The 24,403-nt window shown below is 45.1% G+C and overlaps 2 protein-coding genes across 2 annotated transcripts in view; one reads left to right on the top strand and one right to left on the bottom strand.

Moving 5' to 3' along the window:
• Positions 1-3,047, top strand: part of Wdr19 (WD repeat domain 19) — a 49,289-nt gene extending 46,242 nt beyond the window's left edge. Inside the window, exons 33-36 of the mRNA XM_090343165.1 lie at positions 57-207; positions 1,414-1,537; positions 2,136-2,212; positions 2,849-3,047. Coding sequence (XP_090199291.1) covers positions 57-207; positions 1,414-1,537; positions 2,136-2,212; positions 2,849-3,047 — 551 coding nt within the window. The remainder of the gene's footprint in view (positions 1-56; positions 208-1,413; positions 1,538-2,135; positions 2,213-2,848) is intronic.
• Positions 3,048-6,270: 3,223 nt separating this feature from the next.
• The window catches only part of Rfc1 (replication factor C subunit 1), a 66,780-nt gene continuing 48,647 nt past the window's right edge, over positions 6,271-24,403 (bottom strand). The window contains exons 13-25 of the mRNA XM_090343708.1: positions 23,674-24,082; positions 22,604-22,716; positions 20,322-20,436; positions 19,780-19,877; positions 19,302-19,439; positions 19,073-19,168; positions 18,870-18,968; positions 17,860-18,014; positions 17,631-17,748; positions 16,388-16,533; positions 11,661-11,874; positions 8,729-8,920; positions 6,271-6,915 (exon numbers count right to left, since the gene is read on the bottom strand). Of these exons, the coding sequence (XP_090199834.1) occupies positions 6,832-6,915; positions 8,729-8,920; positions 11,661-11,874; positions 16,388-16,533; positions 17,631-17,748; positions 17,860-18,014; positions 18,870-18,968; positions 19,073-19,168; positions 19,302-19,439; positions 19,780-19,877; positions 20,322-20,436; positions 22,604-22,716; positions 23,674-24,082 (1,977 nt within the window). The 3' untranslated portion in view covers positions 6,271-6,831. The remainder of the gene's footprint in view (positions 6,916-8,728; positions 8,921-11,660; positions 11,875-16,387; positions 16,534-17,630; positions 17,749-17,859; positions 18,015-18,869; positions 18,969-19,072; positions 19,169-19,301; positions 19,440-19,779; positions 19,878-20,321; positions 20,437-22,603; positions 22,717-23,673; positions 24,083-24,403) is intronic.

The raw sequence follows: 24,403 nt of genomic DNA, 5'->3' as shown, positions 1-24,403 counted from the left end.
GAACCTGGATGCAGTCCTGCCGGCGTCCCTGAGGCCTTCTGCTTTTTCTGTTGCAGACATTGTGCCCATCCTGACCTCCACGGTGATCGAGTGCCACCGGGCAGGCCTGCGGAACTCCGCTTTCAGCTTTGCAGCTATGCTGATGAGGCCCGAGTACCGCAACAAAATCGATTCTAAATACAAGAAGAAGATCGAGGGAATGGTCAGGTAGATGAACACAGCTGCTTCTCCGGGGATGAGGGATTACGTTTAGTAGACGGCGGGAGAAACTCTACTGCTGTCTTGAACAGGTCAAGATCTTTGTGACTCACACACAAGACTTCATAGTCCAGGGCTGGTGCCACTGGGTCCTGTTGCCACCAAGAATAGGATCCCTTGATGCCATCCATAGCACAGAGCTGTTCTCGTGATTGCAGAGTGGCTGCTACACCTGCCAACACCATATCCCATCCCAGAAGAAATAAAGGATCCTTGTTTTTTATTCAGAACAACACGGCTAGTGCCACTCTCCCCGTGTGCCTACGAGTCTTTAGCTATGTGGTCCAGAATGGTACCTCCTTGTCACAGGTGACTCTTGAAATTTAATTAAATGGTTTATCTCAGTCCTTCATCTCCCCATATGTCAAGTTGTCAAAAGCTACACGTGGCCGGCCAGTGACTCACACCTGTAATCCTAGCTACTGAGGACCTCTGTTCTGTGAGACTCTTATTCCACTAGAAACGAAGTGGCGCTGTGGCTTACGGGGTAGAGCAGTCGCCTTGAGCTAAAGAGCTCAGAAACAGCACCCAGGCCCAGAGTTCAAGCCCCATGACCCCCCTCCCCCCACACACACAAAGCTACACATGCCTGGTTCCTGGCTGCCATACAGGACAGCACAGAATTAGAATATTTCCACTGTCACCAAGTTCCATTAGAACAGCTCCCAGTGGCCCTTGACAGTTCTGTTTCACAGAAGAGAAAGAGAGAGAAATACCAAGTTCAGCACTCCAGCCATTCTGTGCCATCTGGAGTATCAAGCCCACCCCCTGCCTAGAACCTGACCGTGGAACTAGCCTAGCAGCTGGTGGTGAGTCAGTCTTGCTATGAAGTGGCTGTCACACGCTTTCCTCCGGGCCACATGGTATGAAATGAGGTGGTCTTTTTGTTTCTCTTTTGGTACTGGTCCTGGTGCTTGAACTCAGAGCCTGAGTACTATCCTCCAACTTTTTCCCTCAGGGCTGGCACTCTACCACTTAAGCCACAGTTCTACTTTTGCCTTTTTGGCGGTTACCTGTTGATCCGAATCTCATAGACTTTGCCTTCCTGGGCTAGCGTTGAACCTCACTCCTCAGATCTCAGTCTCCTGAGTAGCTAGGATTATAGAGCAGAGCTACCATCACCTGAACTGAATGACACGTGATGCTTCCTCACAGGAGACCTTATACAACAGAGGCGGAAGAGACCACGACCCCATGCCCTTTCTGCCAGTTTCTTCTCCCAGAATGTGAACTCCTCTGTCCTGGCTGCAAAAACAACATCCCCTACTGCATTGCCACGGTAGGCTTCTCTGTAATATTTCCTACTCAAACGCTTTATTTTCTTCACTTCTGAAGTGATTTTAGCCCCCCAATTTCCTGCAACGTGTAGCATATGATTTCAGCCATCAAAGCTGAACCTTCTAGTCAAACCCTATAATGACCAGGGTAATGGTGGCATCTAGAAGCCAATGTGAGGCAAATAGCACTCAGGATCAAACTTCTTCTGCCCCCTAGTGGCTAGAGAACAAGATGCACTTTGCATGACTGCAGTGACATCTACCCAGAGAGACCAACTAGACTGACAAGAGGGCTGGGCAAAGCTTGGCATGCCAGAGCTTTTCCTAAGTGGTGGTATTTATGAATTGTAAGACCCACTATCAGAAAACTTTAAAATATCCAATTGCTAATCCTTCAGTCCATAAGATCTACTTTCAAGGAAATTCAGGTACTAATGTAAGAAATAGGTCATTCTGTAGCTAAACACAAAGTTAACAATTATAATCTAGCTTTAATCCAGTGTCATCTCTAATTGAGAAAGCATAGATTTCATAATTTATGATTTTCATAACGGTGGGAATTTTTAAGGACAAGCTTCACCTTGAACATACTGTTTGCAGGGCCGGCACATGTTGAAAGATGATTGGACCATGTGTCCACACTGTGAGTTCCCCGCGCTCTATTCGGAACTGAAGACGTGAGTGCCTGTTGTTTCCCTTACTCAGGACACTGGAACAAGGCCTGGTGGTAGAGTGCTCGCCTAGCATGTATGAGGGCCTGGTACCACATACACAGAAAAAGCCAGAAATGGTGCTGTGACTCAAGTGGTAAGAGTGCTAGCCTTGAGAAAGCCCAAGGACAGTGCTCAGGCCCTGAGTTCAAGTCCCAGGACTGGCAAAAAAAAAAAATCTCACCCCACCCTCCCTACATCATATTCCTGAAGATGCCAAAGCTCACCTTTGTCTAAGTCTTAGGAGAAGCCTCCCTCTGGAACGAGACCTTCTTGTGCTTAAATTGCATGGTGAACATGTGTTAAGGGGTATAAACAGAGTCACACCCTGGTGGCTCACACCTATAAATCCTAGCTACTCAAGAGGCGTAGATCTGAGAGGGTCAGGGTTCAAAGCCAGCCCAGGTAGACTATTACCTTCAAGTAACCATCAAAAAGCCAGGGGTGGAGGTGTAGCTCAAGTGGTAGAGTACCAGGGTATGAGGCCCTGAGTTCAAGTCCCCTTCCTAAAGATATAAACATGAGGTATTTCATTTTCACATTAGACTGTCCCAAAGGTAAAGAAATTGTTTCATTTCCTCTGAATTTTCTTTCCCCAAACAGCATGTTAAACACTGAAAGCACGTGTCCTATGTGTTCAGAGAGATTAAACGCTGGCCAGCTGAAAAAAGTTTCAGACTGTACCCAATACCTGCAGCCAGACATGGAAAGTGAGCAGCCAGGGCAGGTAAGCACCCCACCAGCCAGCAAGCCAAAAGCCCTGCGGAAAAAGCAGAAAACTTTAGAGGGAAAGAAACCCTGATTCGGCGTTGGTGCGTGCATCTCTGACACACACACACACACACACACACACACACACACACACACACACACACACACACACACACACAGTCAGAACTGAGGGATAACTGCCCTTCTTTGCCCTCATCTGTCTAGTGCCTCTGCTTCCCTTCTGAAAACTCCCAGTGACTGCGGATCACAAGGCTTTCTGTGTGTGTGCCCGCTCCAGCCTCCTCCTCAGCGTGGCAGCACCACTGGTGTTCCTGCTGTGCTTGAACTCTATAATTTTCCACAGGCTCTCCCGTCTTACAGTCACAACAGCAACATATGAGGGGTTCCAGTCTCCACATTCTCGCCAGAGCCCTACAAGTTGCGGCTCCTTTGAGACAAGGAAGCCTTGCCGTGGATCCTCTTGTGTTCTTGGCACTTGGCTAACTAAGCAGCATGCACTTGCACTTTCTATTCTGCACTGCTGACACAATTTTATGAGAGACAATACTAATTGCAGACTACATTCCTCATAACTTTATTACTGACAGGCATGTTTATCTTTTCTAGATAACACGTTCCTGAGAAATGGCGCCTTCCCCCGAGGCTGTCTTCCCGCTGGGTGGACTAGGAGTGACCCTTTCTGGATAGACAAAAGGAAGCGAAGGTGGTCTCTCCAGGTAGAGCCACCAGTGACACAACGCTGCTTACTGTACTGTGTATAATTCCTTCTCCATCTTAATGTTTTATGCTCTGCACTGTTCATTGTAGATAACCGAATTGTAAATATTCAGCATTTGATGACTTTTGTATTTTGAATTATTTCCTTTAAAATAAAATTGTTAACTAGACTTTGTAACATTTTCCTGGACTTGGAGCTAAAGGAAAGCAACTTTGAAAACACTTTGAAACAGGAGAGATTTAATACTGTAACTGGTTTGAAATAAGTCTATAAGCCAGGAACTGGTGGCTCACTCCTGTATACTCAGCTACTCAGGAGGCTGAGTTTTGAGGATCGAGGTTTAGGCAGCAAAATGCCCCCGAGACTCAACTCCAGTTAACTAGCATTTCCAGAAAACTGGAAATGATGCTATGGCTCAAAGTGCCACAACCCACAGGAAAAAAAAAAAAAAAGTCTACATCAATGAATGCTTGTGACTCATACCTGTGGATCTGAACTACCAGGAAGCTAAAATCTAAGGATCAGCTTGAGCAAGAAATCTGAGACTTTCATCTCCAATTAACCACCAGATTCACCAGCTTTGAGTGAAAAAGTTAAATGATAGTGCCTAGGTCCTGAGTTTAAACCCTAGTACTGGCACCAAAAAAGTTCATATAAATCAAGGCTGTTTTAACAGAATCAGACCCCAAATCAAAGCACCAAACAGTAAAATCAGTCTTATATTAAAAGAATGGGTTATCTGCCTTCTGCCTAATCGTACTGCATATGTGGCACTCCTCTCAATCATGGAAGCTCTGAAAACTATATTTGGAATCTTCCAAGGATGGGAAGGTCTTTCTCCCAAATCAGGATCCAAGGAAATCCATGTGTATCCTCCAACTTCCTCTGTGTTCAATGTTTCCAAAGTTTGAGCAGCTGACAGAAATGAGTCAGATATGATTTTCCATCATGGCCACCAGCAACTGAAGCATCACAATGGTATTTATGAGCCAAGACTAGGGCTGAAAGTACCAATGCTTTAACCCACCTGGAGGCTGAATGCCTCCTGCTCTGTAGTCTTCCTTCCCCATGATGCTCAGAGGCTGTGACTTTTATAAACTTTTTTTTCCTCTTCTTCTTAAGACAACTCACCTATGTGGCCTCACTAGACGGATGGTCACAGGTCGCAGAGTAAGACCCACAGCAGCCTGAGATCTGTGAGGCTGAGCACATGTCTTGTGATTTGCAGACATAATGGTCAGAAGACATAGAAGACATTGGAAGATATTCATCTTCATATAATAATTTGTTCTGCATTTAGAACTTCAAGATGTTAAATGATGCCACAGGACTGCCAAACTTAAAAACAAGCATAAAGTTGAAGTTATGAAAATGGCCTTGGTTCAGTGGATCCCCAAACCCCACTTCATTAATACACAATCCCAACATCAGCCTCTTCCACTTATATCTGAACTGCCACAGAACCAAGCCCACCCACCCTCATCTCTGCCTACCTCATGAGTAGAAGCTTCAAAGAAGTAACAGACAGACTTAGTGTTATAACCCTTATGCATCGAAGAGCATATTTACAAACCCTAATTCTTTTTTTTTTTTTGCTGCCAGTCCTGGGCCTGAGCTCAGGGCCTGAGCACTGTCCTTGGACTTTCTCAAGGCAAGAGCTCTACCACTTGAGCCTCCAGCTTTTTTGTATGTATGTGGTACCAAGGAATCGAACCCGGGTCTTCATGCATGCTAGGCAAGCACTTTAACCACTAGGCCAAACTCCCGGCCCACAAACCCTAATTCTTAAACTGTAAACCACTGCCTACTTTCCAAATCATGTTGACAGCATTCATAATTAAAAGCAGCAATAGCGAAGAGCAGTTGGAGGAAGGCGCATGAGGAAACCTTTGCTGATGGAGCTGTTTCCAGCCAGGCTTCAGCAAGGAGGAAGGGAAGGGCAGGTTTGGCAGGCACAGGCTCAAGGCAGTGTTTATTTCTGCAGTGAATCTCCAGAAAAGACAATTTACACACTGGCAAGTACATTTTAAATGTCAACAACTTTATCTCATCTCCCAACACGACTCAGTTCTTAAAGACAGGAAACACCGCTTTCTCTACATTCCTCTTAGCATATGCCTCATGGAGGCAGCCCAGACCCCACAGCATCTGCCATCAAAATTAAACACTGGTTGGACACTTAAACCCAAGGCTAGATCCACAGCCTCAGGTCACGCAAGCTGAAGTTCCAATAGGGCCTGAGGACTCCATCACAGGATGGAACTGAATCTTCCAGAGACAAAGTAAACCAAAGCCACGTGCATTTGATCCCAGCCGCTGTGCTCCTGACAGTCTGACCCAGTCTAGGCCCTGCGATGAAACAAGGACGACAGCGATGTCCCCGCAGTCTCGCTGAGTTCCCATGCTCTCTTGTTAACCCACTGAGGGGGATGCTGGGAATTCCAGCTCTGAAACTTCAACTGCTGAAGGTACACTCTACATTGCTGGTCAAGTAGGTACAATCCAATCATTTGCAAATTAATAGAGTAATATACCAATATAATACTTTGCTTTACAAGATGACAATCGAGAAAAATTTGTACATGAATCATGTGGAACATTTTTATTGCTAATTTATACTTCGCAAGATATTTGACAATATACAAAGACTACCCAGTTCTAGGTGGTGATTGCTTTGTATCCAGATGATTTATTTACAAAATTTCACCACATAATAGGAACTACCTTTTTAAAAAAAAATAGCATTGGTCCGTTTTTCTAAAGGTCATTAGGATAAACTCAACCCTATTATAAAAGGTATCTTAGGCCCAGTGCTCCCAGGCTTTTTATTATTAACTACATTCTGACTCAAAGCCCACACGTAATTTCTACTTCTAATTCTGCATAGCCACTTTGAAGCAAAACAATCTAATGAGACAGACAGAGACAGTGGAGGCCCAAGCAGTCCTATGAACCTCTATGAGAGGTGTCTGTGAGCCAGTGGGCACACCCTCGAGCCAGACCAGGCTTCACAAATGGAACCAGCCGTGACCCACTGTGCCGCACATATCCTCCACAAGAAAGCAAAGCGGTCTCCACGACGGCAGGGCCGGTCAGGACAAGGAGTCACGGTGGCTGCTGCTAGTATAATCTGCTTTCATTTCTTCAAACTTTTTCCTTTTCCTTTTTTTGATTCCTTGTCTTTTTCTGGTTTTGATGACTTTGAAGATTTTGCCTTTTTCTGTTGGAGGGAAAAAACACACAAAATAGTGCTGTTTATGAGCAAATGAAACAAGCTTTCTCTACCTCATTGTTACTGCAGCTTAGTTACTGCAGCTTAGTTACTGCAAACATCCGGTTGTTGGTTGGTTCTACCACTGATGAGCTTACCTCACCTTTAATATGGCGCTTGCTGAAAGACAGCGGTGAAAACTGCAAAGCTGCTTAGGTTCTAAAACTACGCTATATCCTCCAGATATGGGAGTTTCTTGGATTTAAAACATAGGTAGGTTTAGAAAATTAGAGCTGATTTACAAACATGGTAGTATTTACAGGAAGAGTTTCCTTTTCTTTCAGCTCCAGTCTAGTGATCTAATGACAAGAAGGTTTAACACAAGAGCACCACATGGAGAGGCATTCTCCCTACCCTGCATCTCCAATGAGGCGCAAAAGGCAAACAGCAGCAAAAATCAGAGAACATTCACTAGATTCCTTTGCCTTGGCTGAGAAATTTCTATAGGCAATTGAGGGGCAAAGCACAACAAAGGAATAATAGGGAGAATACATTTGTTACATGTGTTTTCCTGTAAGAGGCTGAGGCAAGCGGATTGCAAGTTTAAGGCCAGCAGATCCATTGTGTATGTGGATGAGAGGCATACACCAATGGCCAAAAACAGTCCTTTTTTCTGTAGAACATGCAACCACCAGAATGATGGCCCATTCTCATGTTATCTGACTCTTCTACTAAAAGAAACTCCAAGTGCTCAGGGCCTAAGCACTGTCTTTGGGGTTTTCTCAAGGCTAGAGCTCTACCTTGTGCGCCACAGTACCACTTCCAGCTTTTTTTTTGTTCTATGTATGTGGTACTGAGGAATCAAACCTGGGTCTTCATGCATGCTAGGCAAACACTCTACAGCTAGGCCAAACTCCCAGCCCTCAAGAAGCTATTTAGAGAAATGAAATCTCTGCAGGCACAGAGGCTCACTTGTGTAATCCTAGCTACTCAGAAGACTGAGGTCTGAGGATCAAGATTCAAAGCCAGCCTGGCACAAAAGGACCTGAGACTCTTATCTCCAATTAACCTCTAGAAAACACAAAGTGGGGCTTGGCTCAGGGGTAGGGCAGTAGCCTAGAGCTAAAGAACTCAGGGACAATGCCTAGGCCCAGGGGTAGGATGGTAGATTTGAACTGAGAAGCTGAGGGACAGCACCCTGGCCAAGTTCAAGCCCGAACACCCTACCAAAGAAGAAAGAGAAAGAAAGAAGAGAGAGAGAGAGAGAGAAAGAGAAAGAGAGAGAGAGAGAGAGAGAGAGAGAGAGAGAGAGAGAGAGAGAGAGGAGAGAGAGAGGAGAGAGAGAGAGAGAGAGAGAGAGAGAGAGAGAGAGAGAGAGAGAGAGAGAGAGAGAGAGAGAGAGAGAGAGAGAGAGAAGGAAGGAAGGAAGGAAGGAAGGAAGGAAGGAAGGAAGGAAGGAAGGAAGGAAGGAAGGAAGGAAGGAAGGAAGGAAGGAAAGAAAGAAAGGAGAGGGGAGAGAGAGGAGAGATCTCTCCCCTAAGAAAGAAAGAAAGAAAGAAAGAAAGAAAGAAAGAAAGAAAGAAAGAAAGAAAGAAAGAAAGAAAGAAAGAAAGAAAAGAAAAGAAAAGAAAAGAAAGGAAGGAAGGAAGGAGAGGGGGGAGAGAGAGACAGAGAGAGAGGAGAGATCTCTCCCCTCACTACCAGTCACGATGAACAAAAACCCAAGTATGTTCAGCTTACTCTGCTCCTGGCTCAAGAGGCCCTACTGTTCACCTGTACATTACGTCTATGATGAAGTGCTTTCGGCAGGCGAGGGTCCTACCTTGATCATAGCGTCATTCTCTAGAGCATCCGGATCTTTATCATCGGATTGAGAGTCGTCTTCCTGTAATTCTTCATTGTCTTCAGGATCCAATGCTGGGCCTGTGCTAGATCTAGATGCCCTTACGACCTGAAGCGCATATGGGGTGAGGTGGGCCTCCTTATTGTAAGCCCTCGTGAAGGCTGCTTTCACCTAAGCAAGAAGAGCAAAAGGAAGTGTTAAAAACCTAAGGGCCAAACAATTCTTTTAAACCCTTAGTTTTCAAAGCCCCTTGAAGCCATGTGGGAAATATTTATGTATATACATGTAAGTGAAAATATACATTTTTCTGGCCCATGACTTAAGAGCCAGTATGTGGGAACTTAAACAAATCAAAAGTCATCTCAAGTCATAATTTTACATGCTACTCTATCCATTTTTCTTTTTTTTCTGTGGTTCATGGGGCTTGAACTCTGGGCCTGGACATTGTCCTTGAGCTCTTCAGCTCAGGGCTCCCCCCCTACCCCTGAGCCACAGCCCCACTTTCCATTTTTTTTTTTTTTTTTTTTTTGCCAGTCCTGGGCTTGAGGTCAGGGCCTGAGCACTGTCCTTGGACTTTCTCAAGGTTAGAGCTCTACCACTTGAGCCTCAGCACCACTTCTGGCTTTTTTCTATGTATGTGGTACCGAGGAATCGAACCCGGGTCTTCGTGCATGCTAGGCAAGCACTTTAACCACTAGGCCAAACTCCCGGCCCCCCCACTTTCCATTTTCTAGTCATTAATTGGAGAGGCTGGCTTTGAGCTGGCTTTGAACTACAACGATCCTCAGATCTCGGCCTCCTGAGTAGCTAGGATTATAGGTGTGAGCCATCTCGCCCAGCCCTCTCTCCATTTTTACAAAGTAATAAGCCAAACCAGTCTGTGAACAAACTGAAAAGGGCTCAATAAGGTCCAGGGTGGCCTTCACTATAAAGCATATTACCTTTAATTACCAGGGTACTGTTACTTCAAAGCATCTAAATATAATCCTAAAAAAGTCCATGAAGCCTAATAATGATGTCTACTGTGAATTTTTACTAACAACCATTAAATCAGGTCAAAAGTATAGACAGGGCAAGCCATGGGATAGGTGTCCTCTAAAACTGTTTCAAACAGGCACAGGATTAAGTGTTGCATATCACATATCCATGTTATAGCACTTGTTTTTTTTTTAATACTCATTTACACAAAAACAGCACGTTTATATATAGATTATGGAAAGGAAAAATTACAAAAAATCCTTTCACTTTTTTATTTATTTATTGTTTTGTTTTATTTTTGCCAGTTTTGGGGCTTGAACTCCGGGCCTGAGCACTGTTCTTGGCTTTCTCAAGGCTAGAGCTCTACCACAGGAGCCACAACACAACTTCTGCTTTGTCTCTGTTTGCAGTTCCAAGGAATTGAAGCCCGGTCTTCATGCATGCTAGGCAAGCACTCTACCACTAGGCCCTCTCCCGGCCCTCTTTCACTTTATATCCCTCACACCCACCTCCCCAGGTGCATCCCCTCTAGAAGGAATGCATTCTCTGCTCTCAATTTGAAGCCAAGATAAAAATTTAAAAGCTAGGTAGTTGGGAAACTGAGACCAGGAAGATCATGATTTGAGACCAGCTCAAGCAGAAAGGTTCAAGACCTCCTCAACTGATAGCTAAGTGACAAGTGCCGGTCATCCTACCTGCACAAGAGGCTGAGACTATGCAGATAGCAATTCTAAGCTAGCTTGGGCAGAAAAATCCTCAAGACTGCATCTCAGTGGAAGAAGCCAGATGTGGTGGAGTGTACCTGTCATCCCAGCCATGGCAGGAAGCCTAAAATAGGAAGATCATGGTCCAGGCAAGTCCACAGGTAATAATGAAGACTCAATCTCAAAAACAACCAGGGCAGCCAGGTGTGGTGGCTCATGCCTGTAATTCTACCTACTCGGGAGGCTGAGATCTGAGGACCAAGGTTCAGCCAGCCCAGGCACAAAAGGACCCGAAACTCTTACCTCCAATTAACCTCTAGAAAACGGGAAGTGGGGCTTGGCTCAAGGGTAGGGCGGTAGCCCTGAGCTGAAGGGCTCAGGGACAACACCCAGGCCAGAGTTCAAGACCCAAGACTGCTCACATCCTAATCTACTAAGAAGGGTGAGATCTAAATAAGATTCATGGTTCAAAGCCATCCCACACAGACAAATGTTTTAAGACTTTTTTGTACAATTAGCCCGCAAAAAGATGGCAATAGATGTGCTGCTCAAGTGGTAAAAAAAAATTTTAATTATGTTCTAAAATCTAAGTGCCAGTGATTGTATATAGATTCACTTCTTGAATACTTGTTTGTTAAACATGACATTTGAAATATGATTTAAAAATCAATATTAATGAATTCTTTAATTAAAAAAAAATACCACCACTACCACCACCAATAAAACCAGTATCTTAGGTATCACTAAAACAAGTAATACATATATAAATTATAAAGTCGAATCCAGAATTACATTAAATCCTATCTTTAGTAAGCACAGGTCATAAGAAACAACAAGCATGGGCCAGGAGTTTGGCCTAGTGGTTAAAGTGCTTGCCTAGCATGCATGAAGACCCGGGTTCAATTCCTTGGTACCACATACATAGAAAAAAAGCTGGAAGTGGTGCTGAGGCTCAAGTGGTAGAGCTCTAGCCTTGAGAAAGTCCAAGGACAGTGCTCAGGCCCTGAGCTCAAGCCCAGGACTGGCAAAAAAAAAAGAAAAAAGAAACAATAAGCATTTGTAAAGGTGGGAGATGCAAACTTTTTTTAACAACTAAAACATCCCTTCATTATAACCAAGACAAACTTTGCCTGGGTTCCATAGCTTGAGCTATGTTCAGAGAGTCTGTCTCCAAAGAAACAAAACCAAACCCAAAACAAAAAGTAATGGAGAACCAGTGGGCTACTTACCTTGGGATCCAGCTTGGAAAAGGGACTAGGTTTGCCACCCCAGCTGCTAATTTCCATGATATTCTCAAAGTCTTCTTTCATCAAATAATATGCATCCATAAGTGTGACCACATCCTGCACGCCTTCTGCGCCTTGTGCAATCAGGGGCTGGACAAGGGCATCCCGGACGTGAGACAGATAATCCATGTTCACAGTCCTTTTGCTGCAGTAAGTTCTGAAACCAAAACAAAAGACAAACCTCCAGTGAAAGGCACACCATCACCCATGACCGACTATACCCATCACTACCGAGTCCCTCAGGCAAGCTCCATGCAGAGGAATGGCTACAAAGCAGCTGGGTGTCCATCCGTGAGCCTGTGGTTCCAAGCAGGCAGTGCTGCACTGCACGTGCTTAAGTGATTTTCACCCACTTCCAGTAAACATAGGCTGCCTCTCAACACCGAAACTCCACTGTTTTTATGCAAATTAAACACATAAGAAGATACAAACAAGATGGCAGGCTAGGGACAGAGCAGTGCCAGAGCCCTGCTCAGTGGGAAACACAAAGCTGTAACCTGGAAATTGGATCCAGCGTGGAAGCCAGGAAAAGGTCAGAGCCTAGGGCCCATCAAGAAACACCCCACCTGCCACGCCAGGTGGCTCACACCTGTAATCCTAGCTACTCAGGAGGCTGAGATCTGAGGATCAAGGTTCGAAGCCAGGGGAAAACAAAGCCCAGAGAGACTCGTATCTCCAATTAATCACTAGAAAATGAGAAGTGGGGCTTGGTTTAAAGGGTAGGGTAGTAGCCTTGAGCTGAAGAACTCAGGGAGAAGGCCCAGGCCAGAGTTTATACCCTATCACCCCCCCCCCCCAAAGAAACACCACATCAATAATTGAGAAAGAAGAGAAAAACTGATATCAAAACCCAAGTCCACCTAACCAGGTCCCAGCCTCTCGGGCCGCAGCTCTGCAAGGACAGAGGAGGGTGGCTGGGAGGGGAGCCTCACCCAGGACAAACCACATGGGGTGCAGACCTCCACACGCGAGCTTCCCACACCTCCCATCAAAGTCTACCCTCTGCTGTCACCACACCTGGGACTCTGCCAGCAGAGACCAGGACTACTTTTTTTTTTTTTTTTGCCAGTCCTGGGCTTGAGCTCAGGGCCTGAGCACTGTCCTTGGACTTTCTCAAGGCTAGAGCTCTACCACTTGAGCCTCAGCACCACTTCCAGCTTTTTTCTATGTATGTGGTACCTAGGAATGGAATATGGGTCTTCATGCATGCTAGGCAAACACTTTAACCACTAGGCCAAACTCCCAGCCCCAGGACTACTTTTTAGAGAGGATAAGGGAGTGTATCGCCAGGGACCCTGGACATTGGGATCCTAGGGAAAGGAGAGCTCGGGCTTCATGCAAGCTGTTCACAGGCAAAAGCAGACGTATAAAGTGGTCAGGCAGGCCGTCACCAACCTGAACAGGTGGCCAGTTCCTCTCGAGTGTGAAGGAATCACCACACCTCTGTTACTACCCTACTACCCATGCTGTGCATTTTCTAAATGCCTGTGGGCCTCTGCCAAGATTCAGGTGGCCCCACCGGGCTGCCCCAACCCACGTCCCTGCTGCTGGTGCTGGAAGGCGCCTCTGGCAGGGCAGGAAAAAGGGGCTCCATCTGCTCTAGGGCGTCCTCCTGGCTCGTGCTCCTCCACCTGCAGCAGCTAGGTGGCAGGAGGAGGAGGGCAGGGACTAGCTCGCAGCAGGCCCCGACACAGGAAGGTGGGGGCGAAGCCTAAGCAAAAGATAACTCAAGTCTGAGCTCAGAACCCAGCCAGCAGAAGACGGCCTCCTCCACTGCATCATGTCAGGAGCTAGTGCTCGGAGGAGTTGGGGATCAGGGCAAAGTCTGGTGCTCGGCACTGCGTGGCTTGGGCTTCAGCTTGCTTTAGGCAGGAGTGCCCAGGGCTCGGGCGTTGACCACACCAGTCCGGGCCCCCACCCCACCAGAGGACTTAACCTACAGCGACTGGGACCAAGGGTGTGGTGGCTAAGGCTTACAGCCAAGCCCACCCAAGCAGACAGGAACCCATCGCACTGGTAGCGTCAGGATCCACACAGAGAGGGGCCAAGGGCCTTGCCCCAAACCAGCCTCAGGGCTGATGAAAGATGCCCCTCTGCAAGTGGAATAGGGGAGGGGCGCAAAGACACGGGCGGAAGGCCCCAATTTCAGAATTCTACCCCTAAAACTCAGCCCCTGCCATGCTGAGTGAAAGGCGGGTCTTTGAGCCCCAGTCCTGGTCTTAATGAGGCCCCTAACCCCACGAACAGCCTCTGAGGACCCTTAAAGCTACTAGTGGACAAAGTGACCTTGGCAGATCCCTTTCTACCTAAGCAGTCATGGGTTGGGGGTGTCTGTATAGAGCCTACCCCATCTGTGCCTCCATAAGAGACACTCTACCGGCCACACACAGCAGCAGGGGACAAAGAAGTCCATATGTGGGTCGCCCCACCTAGAGTACCCAGCGTGTGTGCCTAGCAGATGGCCCAAAGCGCATCTGTGCTTTCCCTTGCGGGACACCCTACTCCACAGCACGGGAGCCCCAGAAGCTGCCTACACATCCTAGCCAAAGGCCAATGACAGCCACAGAGCCACGCTGCTGCCTAGCCAGGTGCAAAAGGCTTCTGTGCTCCCCACTTCCAACATGTGCGGCAAAGCACGCCCAGAGGCAGCATTCACCTGGACCAAAAGCCTGCTCTTGGCTCTAGGTACCAACTGCACAGTGCCCACAAGAAGACCAGAAAAACCATGGCTGGTACCATAAATTACACATTAACTTTCACTTTTTTAGGCACCATTTGCCTTTGTTGTTGTTGTTGTGGGGCTTGGTTTCTGGGCCTGGGTGCAGTCCCTAGCACTTCTGCTCAAGGATACCACCCAACCCTTTGACCTACAGCGCCACTTCTGGTTTTCTGGTGGTTAATTGGAGATACGAGTCTCTCAGTCTTTATTGCCCGGGCTGGCTTTAAAACACGATCCTTAGATCCCAGCCTCTTGAGTAGCCAGGATTACAGGTGTGAGTCACCATGCCCGGCTCATTTGCCTGCCTTTTTTTTTTTTTTTTTTGCCAGTCCTGGGGCTTGAACTCAGGGCCTGGGCAATGACCTTGGACACTTTATGCTGAAATGGCAGAGTGCTTGTGCCACAATGCCACTTCCAGCTTTTTCTGTGTATGTGGTACTGAGAAATCAACCCAGGGCTTCATGCATGCTAGGCAAGCACTTACTGCTAGGCTACGCTCCTGGGCAGACCATTTGCTTTTTGAGAAGCTTATTTTCACAAGATTAAGGAGCAAAGGAAACACTCAGCAGGTTACACAACTTAAAGAGCTTCAATGCATCTTCTGGGACACATAACACTTGCATGAGAATCTACATTTTTGTTTTTTTGCAATAGTGTGGTTTGAACTGTGGGCCCATGATCGCAGGCAAATGCTCTCTACTTGAGCCAAGCCCAGCCCCTGATAGCTTTACATTAGGATTTTGCCTTTTTGTTGTTGTTGTTCATGGGGTCAGTTTTACACCAAGATTCTATCCACAACTTCCCATTTAGCTGGGATGATATTTATTTGTTGAGATATCATTAACATTTTGCCCAGACTGGTCTCACCCATAACCTTCCTGATCTCTGCCTCCTGAGCAGCTGAGATTATAGACATCAGCCAAACCACCTGAACTAATTTTTCTTTTGGTGGTAGCAATACTGTGGTTTGAACTAAGGGCCCCTCACTATTTGAGCCATGCTTTCAGCCTTAAAATTCTTTTTTGAAATTTCTTCTGCTTTTTAAAAATATTTTATTTCGGGCCGGGAGTTTGGCCTCGTGGTTAAAGTGCTTGCCTAGCATGCACGAAGACCCGTGTTCGATTCCTTGGTATCACATACACAGAAAAAGCCAGAAGTGGTGCTGAGGCTCAAGTGGTAGAGTTCTAGCCTTGAGAAAGTCCAAGGACAGTGGCTCAGGCCCTGAGCTCAAGCCCAGGACTGGCAAAAAAAAAAAAAAATATTTTATTTCTTACTATACTTGGTTAAAACCACATATAATACATTCACAAGAGGGCTGGGAGTGTGACCTAGTGGTAAAGTGCTTACTTAGCATGCATGAATACCTGGGTTCAATTCCTTTGTACCATATATACAGAAAAAGCTGGATGAGGTGCCCTGAGTTCAAACCCCAGGATAGGAAAAAAAAATGTCTAAGGGGCTGGGAGTTTAGCCTAATGGTATGCTTGCTTAGCATGCACAAAGACCTGGGTTTTAGTCCTCAGTACCACATATATGGAAGAGCCATATGAAGAAAGCCCAAGGACAGTGCTCAGGCCCTGAGTTCAGTCCCCAGGACTGGCAAAAAGTAAAAATAAAATATGTATCTTGGATGATACTGTTTTCACTAGAACAGTTTTTTAGTACAGACTGACACAGCAGTCTACTTGTGAGAATTGTGGCAAACATTTTATTTTGAACAACAAATATTCAGCATGTGACTATGATGCATATTAATAAAGAATTGTTAACAATAAAATAAAATAAATTCACAAGAAAGGCTTTCTATAAAGGAATGTGTCCAGGATAACTAATCTACTTAGCAGTAAAATCAAACCCAATCCCAAATTTTTAAGACGCACATGTATTCTGAGTAAAGAACAATATGCAAAAAGAACAAATAAAATGACAGAAGTGGAGAGATTTTGCTTACCGCAGACTCATGTGTAGCGCAAGGTCCTGAACCAGGCGATCGTGTCTGCCTGTAGTTGAGTGCTTCCCCAGCCAGCTGGGGAAGGATGGGAACTGGGTCATATACCCCCGCATCAACTCCCCAGGAAGAACACTGGCGTAAATGGCCTGAAAAACATCCAATTCAAGTCCAGACTTTAATTTGATACACTGCTACTTCTTTAGCTTAATAATCTGGTTAGATATGGTTAAAGTGTGTACAGCGCAGCCTTTGTGTTTTATGTTAAGCCACACTATGAGGCATGAAGAAGGTATAGATTTAATTTGACCTTATGGTGTTTAGGGGCGGGGACTTGGATTTTAATGAGGTCTTGAAAGTTAGCGCTTCTCTATAACTGAATCCTAGTAGCTTTACAGTAAGGAGATAATTTCTCTCTCTGTCTCTCTCTGTGTCTGTGTCTCTGTCTGTGTCTCTGTCTCTGTCTCCTTCCCCTCTCCCCCTTCCATGAATGGCATATGCTACCTCAGGACTTGATGAGCAAGGCCAACTATCCTCCAGAACTGTGAGCTAAGTCCATCTGGCTTCTCTTAACCAGTGGTACTGTACTGCGCTTGCAGGAAAAATGGATTAACACCATCGGCGGGAAAAGAAGTGATGTCCCAGTGCTTATTTTCAGGGTAGTCAAGCCCTTCCCCTGTTGGACCTGTAGATGTGGAGAATCTGTCCCAGAATAAGCAACAGACTGCAATCCATACCATGGACCAAAACATGTCATCATCCTCAGAGCTCAATACACACGTCTGATCCTCATCCACACCCTGGAGTCCCATCCTCAGTAGCGCCCACAAAATGTGAATCTCAACTAAGAATAGTCTTCAGTATGAATATCTGTAACATTTCTGTAACAGTCTAGTTACAAAATAGGGTACTCAATGTGAAGTTGCAGCTTTAGCAAAGAAGTTAAGAGGTCCCATATCACAAGATGGCTGCTAACCTATTCTGCTGGCACTTTTAAGAAGCTATTTAATATCTCTCTGGTAGAGCCACAGATCTTTCTCTCACTCCCCCTCCCTCCACTTTGGTTACATAGGCCTATTTTCATGCATTCATTTACATAAAAAGCACTCTTGAAACATTGAAAAATAGAATTTTTAAATCTGTAACAGATTGTATTCTTGCCACAAACATAATATTCACCTTGTAAATACTCACAGGAGACAAAAGCTACTTGGTTCTCTCTAGCTAAAGCCAAGGGTACACTTACCTGAGTGGGCAGAAGGCTCCAATTTTGCTTATTCCGGATCTGACTGTCCACTAAGTCACCATCACATATGCTATCTGCCGCCCGACTCAAAAGCATCAAGTGCTTTTTCATGTCACCCCTGCAAGACAGAGTCAGTGTGGATTATACCACTCTTCACACCCCAGCCATTCCTCCCCAGACATCTGGCCTTTGAGCAGAGGGAGAGCCCTCACTAGCTGTGAATGCTCACCCCGCAGCTTTAGGCTTCACGTGTAGGTAATTCTCCTGGACAAACAGGGGTGCTATTGAATAGTCATGAAAAAAGAGATCTGATTTGTCCATAAGTGACATGTGGGCAGTCTCCTCTCCAGCTGCAAACACTTTCCGGGCAACATCAAATGGGCCCTGAAAAGATGGACACATTTATTAGAATGAGAAAAACCTAAAACATGGACCTCAAATGCTGGCAATGATATGGAGCCACGGGCACACTCTAACTGCCAAGAATGGTAGAGCCTCTCTGCAAGAGCTGGCCAATTCTTACAAAACTCAATGTACTTTCCCCATCTGTAGTCACGTCCCTTAGTGTTCACACAGATGAATAAAACAGGTGCGTGTGTTTACAACAGTTTTATTCATAACTGCCAAAAGCTTGATGCAATAAAGATGTCCTTTTTCTGGCTGGGTCTGGGTGCTGTCTCTGATCTTCTTTTGCTTAGAGTGAGAGCTTTACCACTTGAGCCATAATGCCAGTTTCTGCTTTCTTGAGTAGTTTATTGGACATGAAGAGTCTCACTAACTTTCCTACCTAGGCTGGCTTAATTAAACCATAATCCTCTTAGACTCCTGAGCAGTTAGGATTACAAGCATGAGCCATCGGTGCCCAGCTAAAGATGTCATTCAGGAAAAAAATGGACACATAAACTGGTATATACAGACAATGGACTAATACTTCACCATTAAAAAAAAAAAAACACCCTCTAGCAAACAATGAAAAGAACTCTTAAATACATGTAATTCTGTGAAAGAAGCCACTTCAAAAGGCTCATAATTTCAACTACAATAGTATTCTGGAAAAGGAAAACTTAAAGAGACAGGAAAAAGACTAGTGGTTGTCCAGGGATGAGGTGGCATGGAGGATGATATTAAGAGGAATTTGGGTAGAACAAGTACTCAACTATTACACCAAGTGATACATGCCATCATATACTTGAATGTACACCACTGTAACAGAAAGTAAGAAACAGGAACTTCTTTTACCATTTTGATATCCTTCTTGGCCCGATGAGAATTAGCCTTGGCCTGGTCATAGGTTAGTGCCTTGTTTTGTGCACACCACATACTCAGGTTGTGTAAAACCTAAAAGAAACATAAATAAGACAAGACCAAGACAAGAAAATACCTCCAAGTCTGAAGCTATTATCAAGAATCAACAATTATCACATGATATACATTTAACTTACCTGTCTGATATCTTGATTGGCTCCCAAAATTATTTCATTCATAGCTGGAGGGGGGATCTTTAAACCCTCCTTATATGCAATAGACATCATTGCACCCTGAAATTGAGAAGGAAAGAATTCTCAGCATTTTTTTTAGCTCATCTAATCTGACATTTAAAAAACTTAACAGATATATTAAAATAGCAACAAAAATATGACAGGATGGTTAATAAAGAAATTCTAATCATACCTTAATCTGTTCAACCCGAGGTCTTTGAAAACGAAGATCAAAACAGTAATGAACCAAAGACCGAATCTTGGGATGATTTCTATCATTGCACATACAAATAATGGGAATTTTAGTATGTTTTATCAGGCCAATTAATTCCTGAAAGACAAATTGTCAACACAAACACATTATTTAAAAAAAAAAAGTCTGTAATCCTAGCTACTCAGAAGGTTATCTGAGGATCAAGGTGCAAAGCCAGCCCCAGCACAAAAGGATGGAAAACGGGAGGTGGGGCAGTAGCCTTGAGCTGAAGAGCCCAGGGACAGCACTGAGGCCAAGTTCAAGCCCCATGACCCACCAAAAAAAAAAAAAATCACATATTTTAAGTTTCAATAATCTGCTTAGTAATATGCCTTAGCTGCTATAAATAACAATGCACATCATTATACACTGTTTTAAATGTGAAAGACAACTGAAAATGTGCAGGGCTTTTGTTTACCTGAATCCCTCCCCTGTCCTCACTGCCCGCCATGCCATCCACTTCATCCATGACGAGCGCATGCTTCGTGCTGCCTGAAGCGGCTCCACCTGAGCCCCCTGACAGTGGACAAGAACACAGGGACACGCTCACAGCTGCTACTTCACAGCAGGTTGCCAACTTCAAAACCTACAAGAGTAAGCCTTCCTCTGCATTCCCAATTTCCCTTCTCCGGGGGAAGCAGTCCCTCACATACCCTTTACTAAAATCACTGCACCATATACACCTTGGTTTTGTCATTTCATACCGTTTGGTGACTAATTGGCTCCTCTACTTATACAAAATAGGTGCATGCATACATTTTAACACCTTTTCAAAAACTACTTTAAGAAGTGTAGGCTTTAAAAAGTGCAAGCACTGCCCCCATAAGAGCCTTCTTTTCTTGATAGCCACAGGATTTTAGGAGGGTGGCCATGTGGTGGTATTCAATGTTGGTTAAAGAATATTAAAATGAACTTGTATTTCCTAATAATAACAAAAAGAAAAGTTCAAAAGCTACTTGCCTGAATAAAAGCCTTTGATGCTGGTATTATTCAGTGATTCCGCTACCACCGCCTTCAAGCTATTCTTGCTCCGTGTATCACTAGCATTTAGTTCCACATAGCTGTATCCCAATTCCTAATTGAAATATTGGAAAGCATTACTAAGGCTTGTTACAAAAGAAAACACTATACAAAAAAAAAAAAAAATCACATTAAAAACTGAGTAAAGGGGATGGGAGTTTGGCCTAGGGGTAGAGTGCTTGTCTAGCAAGCACGAAGACCCAGATCCATTCCTCAGGTATCACATACATAGAAAAAAGTCAGAAGTGGTGCTGAGGCTCAAGTGGTAGAGCTCTAGCCTTGAGAAAGTCCAAGGACAGTGCTGAGGCCCTGAGTTCAAGCCCCAGGACTGGCAAAAAAAAAAAAAAAAAAAGAATATCCCTGAATCAAAATGCTCAGGACTCAGAAGTATTTCTGAGTTTGTCATATTTTAGAACAGTTGCATCTACTTTACTGGTTGAGCAACCCTAACCCAAAAATCTGAAATCTAAAACATTCCAAATCTGAAAGGTTCAAACACACACACAGACACACACAGACACACACAGACACACAGACACACACACACACACACACACACACACACACACTGAGATCTTTGATCTCAGGGCCTTGTGCTTGCTAAGCAGGCATCCTACTACTTGGACCATCCCTCCAGCCCCAAATCTGAAAGTTTTTCAGTGCCAGTATGTTACTAAAAAGTTTTAAAGGGAAGCAGGATGACTCACACCTATAATCCTCACTGCTTGGGAGACAGAAATTAGGATCTCAATTCTTGGCCAGCCCAGGCAAAAAGTTCAAAACATTCCGTTTCAACTAATAAAAAGCTGGGTACAGTAGTATGCAGTAGTAGTATTCCAGATACGAAATAGGAAAATTACAAGTCCGAACCAGCCTGGACAAAAAAGCAAGACTCTACTCAAAATACAACTATAACAAAAAGCGCTGGAGGTGTGGCTCAAGTGGTTGAGTGCTTGTCCAGGAAGTATGAGGTTCTAAGTTTAAATCTATTATAGTATCTCACTTTGTTATCTGATATATTGAATTTATTTGTATTTGGTTATTTGAAATTTGATAGGGAAGGGGGGAAAACCAAGACGGGTGGGGGGTATGGGGGGGAGGGTAATGGATACCAAGACATGTGAAAGGGTATCAATGTATGTGAATTAATGCACCTTCTATCTGACAAATATCATGTAACCCTTTTACTAATTATAATAATAAAAAAGTTTTGAAGCCGGGCACAGTGGCTCATGCCTGTAATCCTAACTACTCAGGAGGCTGAGATCTGAGGATCATGGTTCAAAGGTTCAAAGCCAGCGTTGGCACTAAAGACTGTGAGACTCTTATCTCCAATTAAGCTCTAGAAAACAGGAAGTGGGGCGCTGGCCCAAGGGTAGGGCTGTAGCCTTGAGCTGAAGAGCTCAGGACGGCTCCCATGCCCAGAGTTCAAGCCCCATGACCCCCCCCCCCCCCCCCCGCCAAAAAAAGGTTTTGCGTTCTAGAGCTTTAAGAGGAACAGAGGGTAGTGGCATACACCTCTTAATAATAGCATTCTGAAGCTTGAGGTAGAAGGATCATGAGTTTAAGGCCAGTCAAAACTTATAATGAAGCTGGGTAAGGTGGTTCAGGCCTGTAATTCTAGCTACTCAGGAGGCTAAAATCAGAGGAACCCCGTTCAAAGACTGTCCAGGCACAAAAGGACCTGAGACTTAACTCCAATTAACCTCTAGAAAATGAGAAGTGGGGCTTGTCTCAAGGATAGGGTGGCAGCCTGGAACTGAAGAGCTCAGGGATAGCGCCCAGGCCTAGAGTTCAAGCCCCACGACCGATTTAAAAAACAAAACAAAACAAAGAATAAGTAACCTGTATCTAAAAGCCAAGTATATACCAAGTATTCAGCACAGTGACTGAGTCACAGGGGAAGATGTTACCTGAGTCCCCTTATCCATAGCTCCATTTACTGTTAGACAGCCATACTCTCTGAAAACACTGAACAGGAAATCAGAGAAGTAATGCTGAACTTTCCTATTTGCCACTGTGAACGGTGTGAGGAAATCTCGAGCTGCCCCAAAGAGGAACCATCCCTGTCCTGTCTGTGCTCACCAACTACCTACCCAGTAATTTCAAGAAAATATCACAGCAGCTTTCATACACACACCACTTGTCTGCTCACTCACCTGCACGCAGTCATCTCCTCTACAGGGGCATGCTAATGTTTATCTTTCCAAGTGCACACCCACCTGACACACCAGAGAGGCTGTAGTAGTTTTGCCAACACCTGGCGGGCCTGAGAGCAGCGCTGCCTTAAAACTAGAGCCATCATCTTTGCCAGCACACTTCCCAAACTTCGCTGCTAAGGAAAAAGAAGTTGCAGAGTTAACTTGTAGCATCTAACAAAAATGCAGCTCTCAGTTTAGTCCTAAATATATGGAATGTTTTCTACAAATTATACATAGTAGCTTCCAGAGCACTGAGTAAGTACATTGCCTACCTCTTCTCACCCAAAACAAAACACTCACTTTCAAACTCGGCTGTGAAACAGCAATTCAATGGGCTTCCTTACACACACACACACACACACACACACAAACACACACAGAGACACCGTGTTTGCAAGAAAAGGCTGTGCCTGCGTCTGCTGCGAATAGCCCAGCACACACACACACCGTGTTTGCAGGAAAAGGCTGTGCCTGCGTCTGCTGCGAACAGCTCAGCACCAGAACCGACTCCCCAAGGGTACTGGCACAGAAAAGGACTCAATGGACAGAAACCTCAGAAGCAGAGGCCCATAAAGCCTCTCAATGCAAGTCATCCTCTGTGCAGGCTAGGCTGCCTGATTTGAGGCCCAGGTCAGCTCTCTCTAGCCCTCCCCTATGGCCCTGGACACACACTCCAGCCCTGGGACACTTTCCTTTCCCGCCCAACATCCATCTCTACCTTCCCCTAAGTCTTCCTCTACTAGGATTCCAAGTCCCAGCAGAGCTATCCTTTCCTCCAGGGATGGGGGTGTACGTTCTCTTCCCTGACCACACCTCTCCCGCCCCACCGGGCTCTGTGCTCACCCCAGTAACAACCAGCTCAGGGCATTTTAATGGCTGATTCACTTGCCCCACTGTGTGGAGGATCCTGAGGAGACGGTGCATTCACAGCAGCTCCAGGGCCTATGACAGCAGCTGAGTTTCTTAAGCTAAGGCTTGCTTATGAGGGAAGGAACCAACTTTGGCCTTACCCAAGCATGCAACTGAGCGATTACATGCGATTACACACACATACGCACACACACACACACACATGAAGTTGTAAAAATCACCATGCTTTCTCTCTTCGGGGGAACTCTTGTGCCAGTTTCGGAGCCAGCGGAGTAGCTTATTGGCACAACTCTGATCGCCTTGCTGTCCAATTATGGTCTTGAGTGAGGTTGGCTTGTATTTATCCACCCAGAGCAGATTTTCCACTTGGTTTTCACTGCTGTCATCAGCCAAATCCCCAGCCTTGCTGTCGCCATCTGTCTCGTTAGCCACCTGCTCGCTGAAGTCCAGGCCTCTTGAGAACACACTTGCTTCTTTTGTTTTCTGTTTTATTGCCTTCCGAGGGCTGTCCTTTTTAGGAGTCAGCTTGTTCTTTTTAGATTCTGACTCCTTTTTAGTTGGACTACTTTTTCTTTTTCCTTGGTTACTTTTTTGAGGTGTCCTCTCCAATTTAGTTTTCTCTTTCTTCATCTTAAAAAGTAATGGTAAAAGAAAAAGAAACTTGATGAGACACGGGGTATTTCTATCCTGCTAAGTGTATTCCACAGAGGGCCATCTGAAGTATCCAAGCAACCTCCTGCCTCTTAGCTTCTAGTCTTTCCACAACAGACTGAGCTGTTTGTAGAAATCATTACTTTCAAAACTTCATAATCGGCAGTACTGGGGAGTGACAGTGCACACCTATAATCTGGCTAATTGGGAGGTAGGGACACAAGCCTCATAAAATCGGCCTGGAGAAAGTTATCAAGATCTCAGAAACAAGAACATGGCCAGGCACAGTAGCTCACACCT

The sequence above is a fragment of the Megascapheus bottae genome, chromosome 13 (assembly GCF_031878675.1).
Source record: "Megascapheus bottae isolate mThoBot1 chromosome 13, mThoBot2.hap1, whole genome shotgun sequence".
NCBI lineage: Eukaryota > Metazoa > Chordata > Mammalia > Rodentia > Geomyidae > Megascapheus > Megascapheus bottae.
The sequence above is the reverse complement of the archived record's forward strand: the minus strand, read 5'-3'. Positions and strand labels throughout refer to the sequence as shown.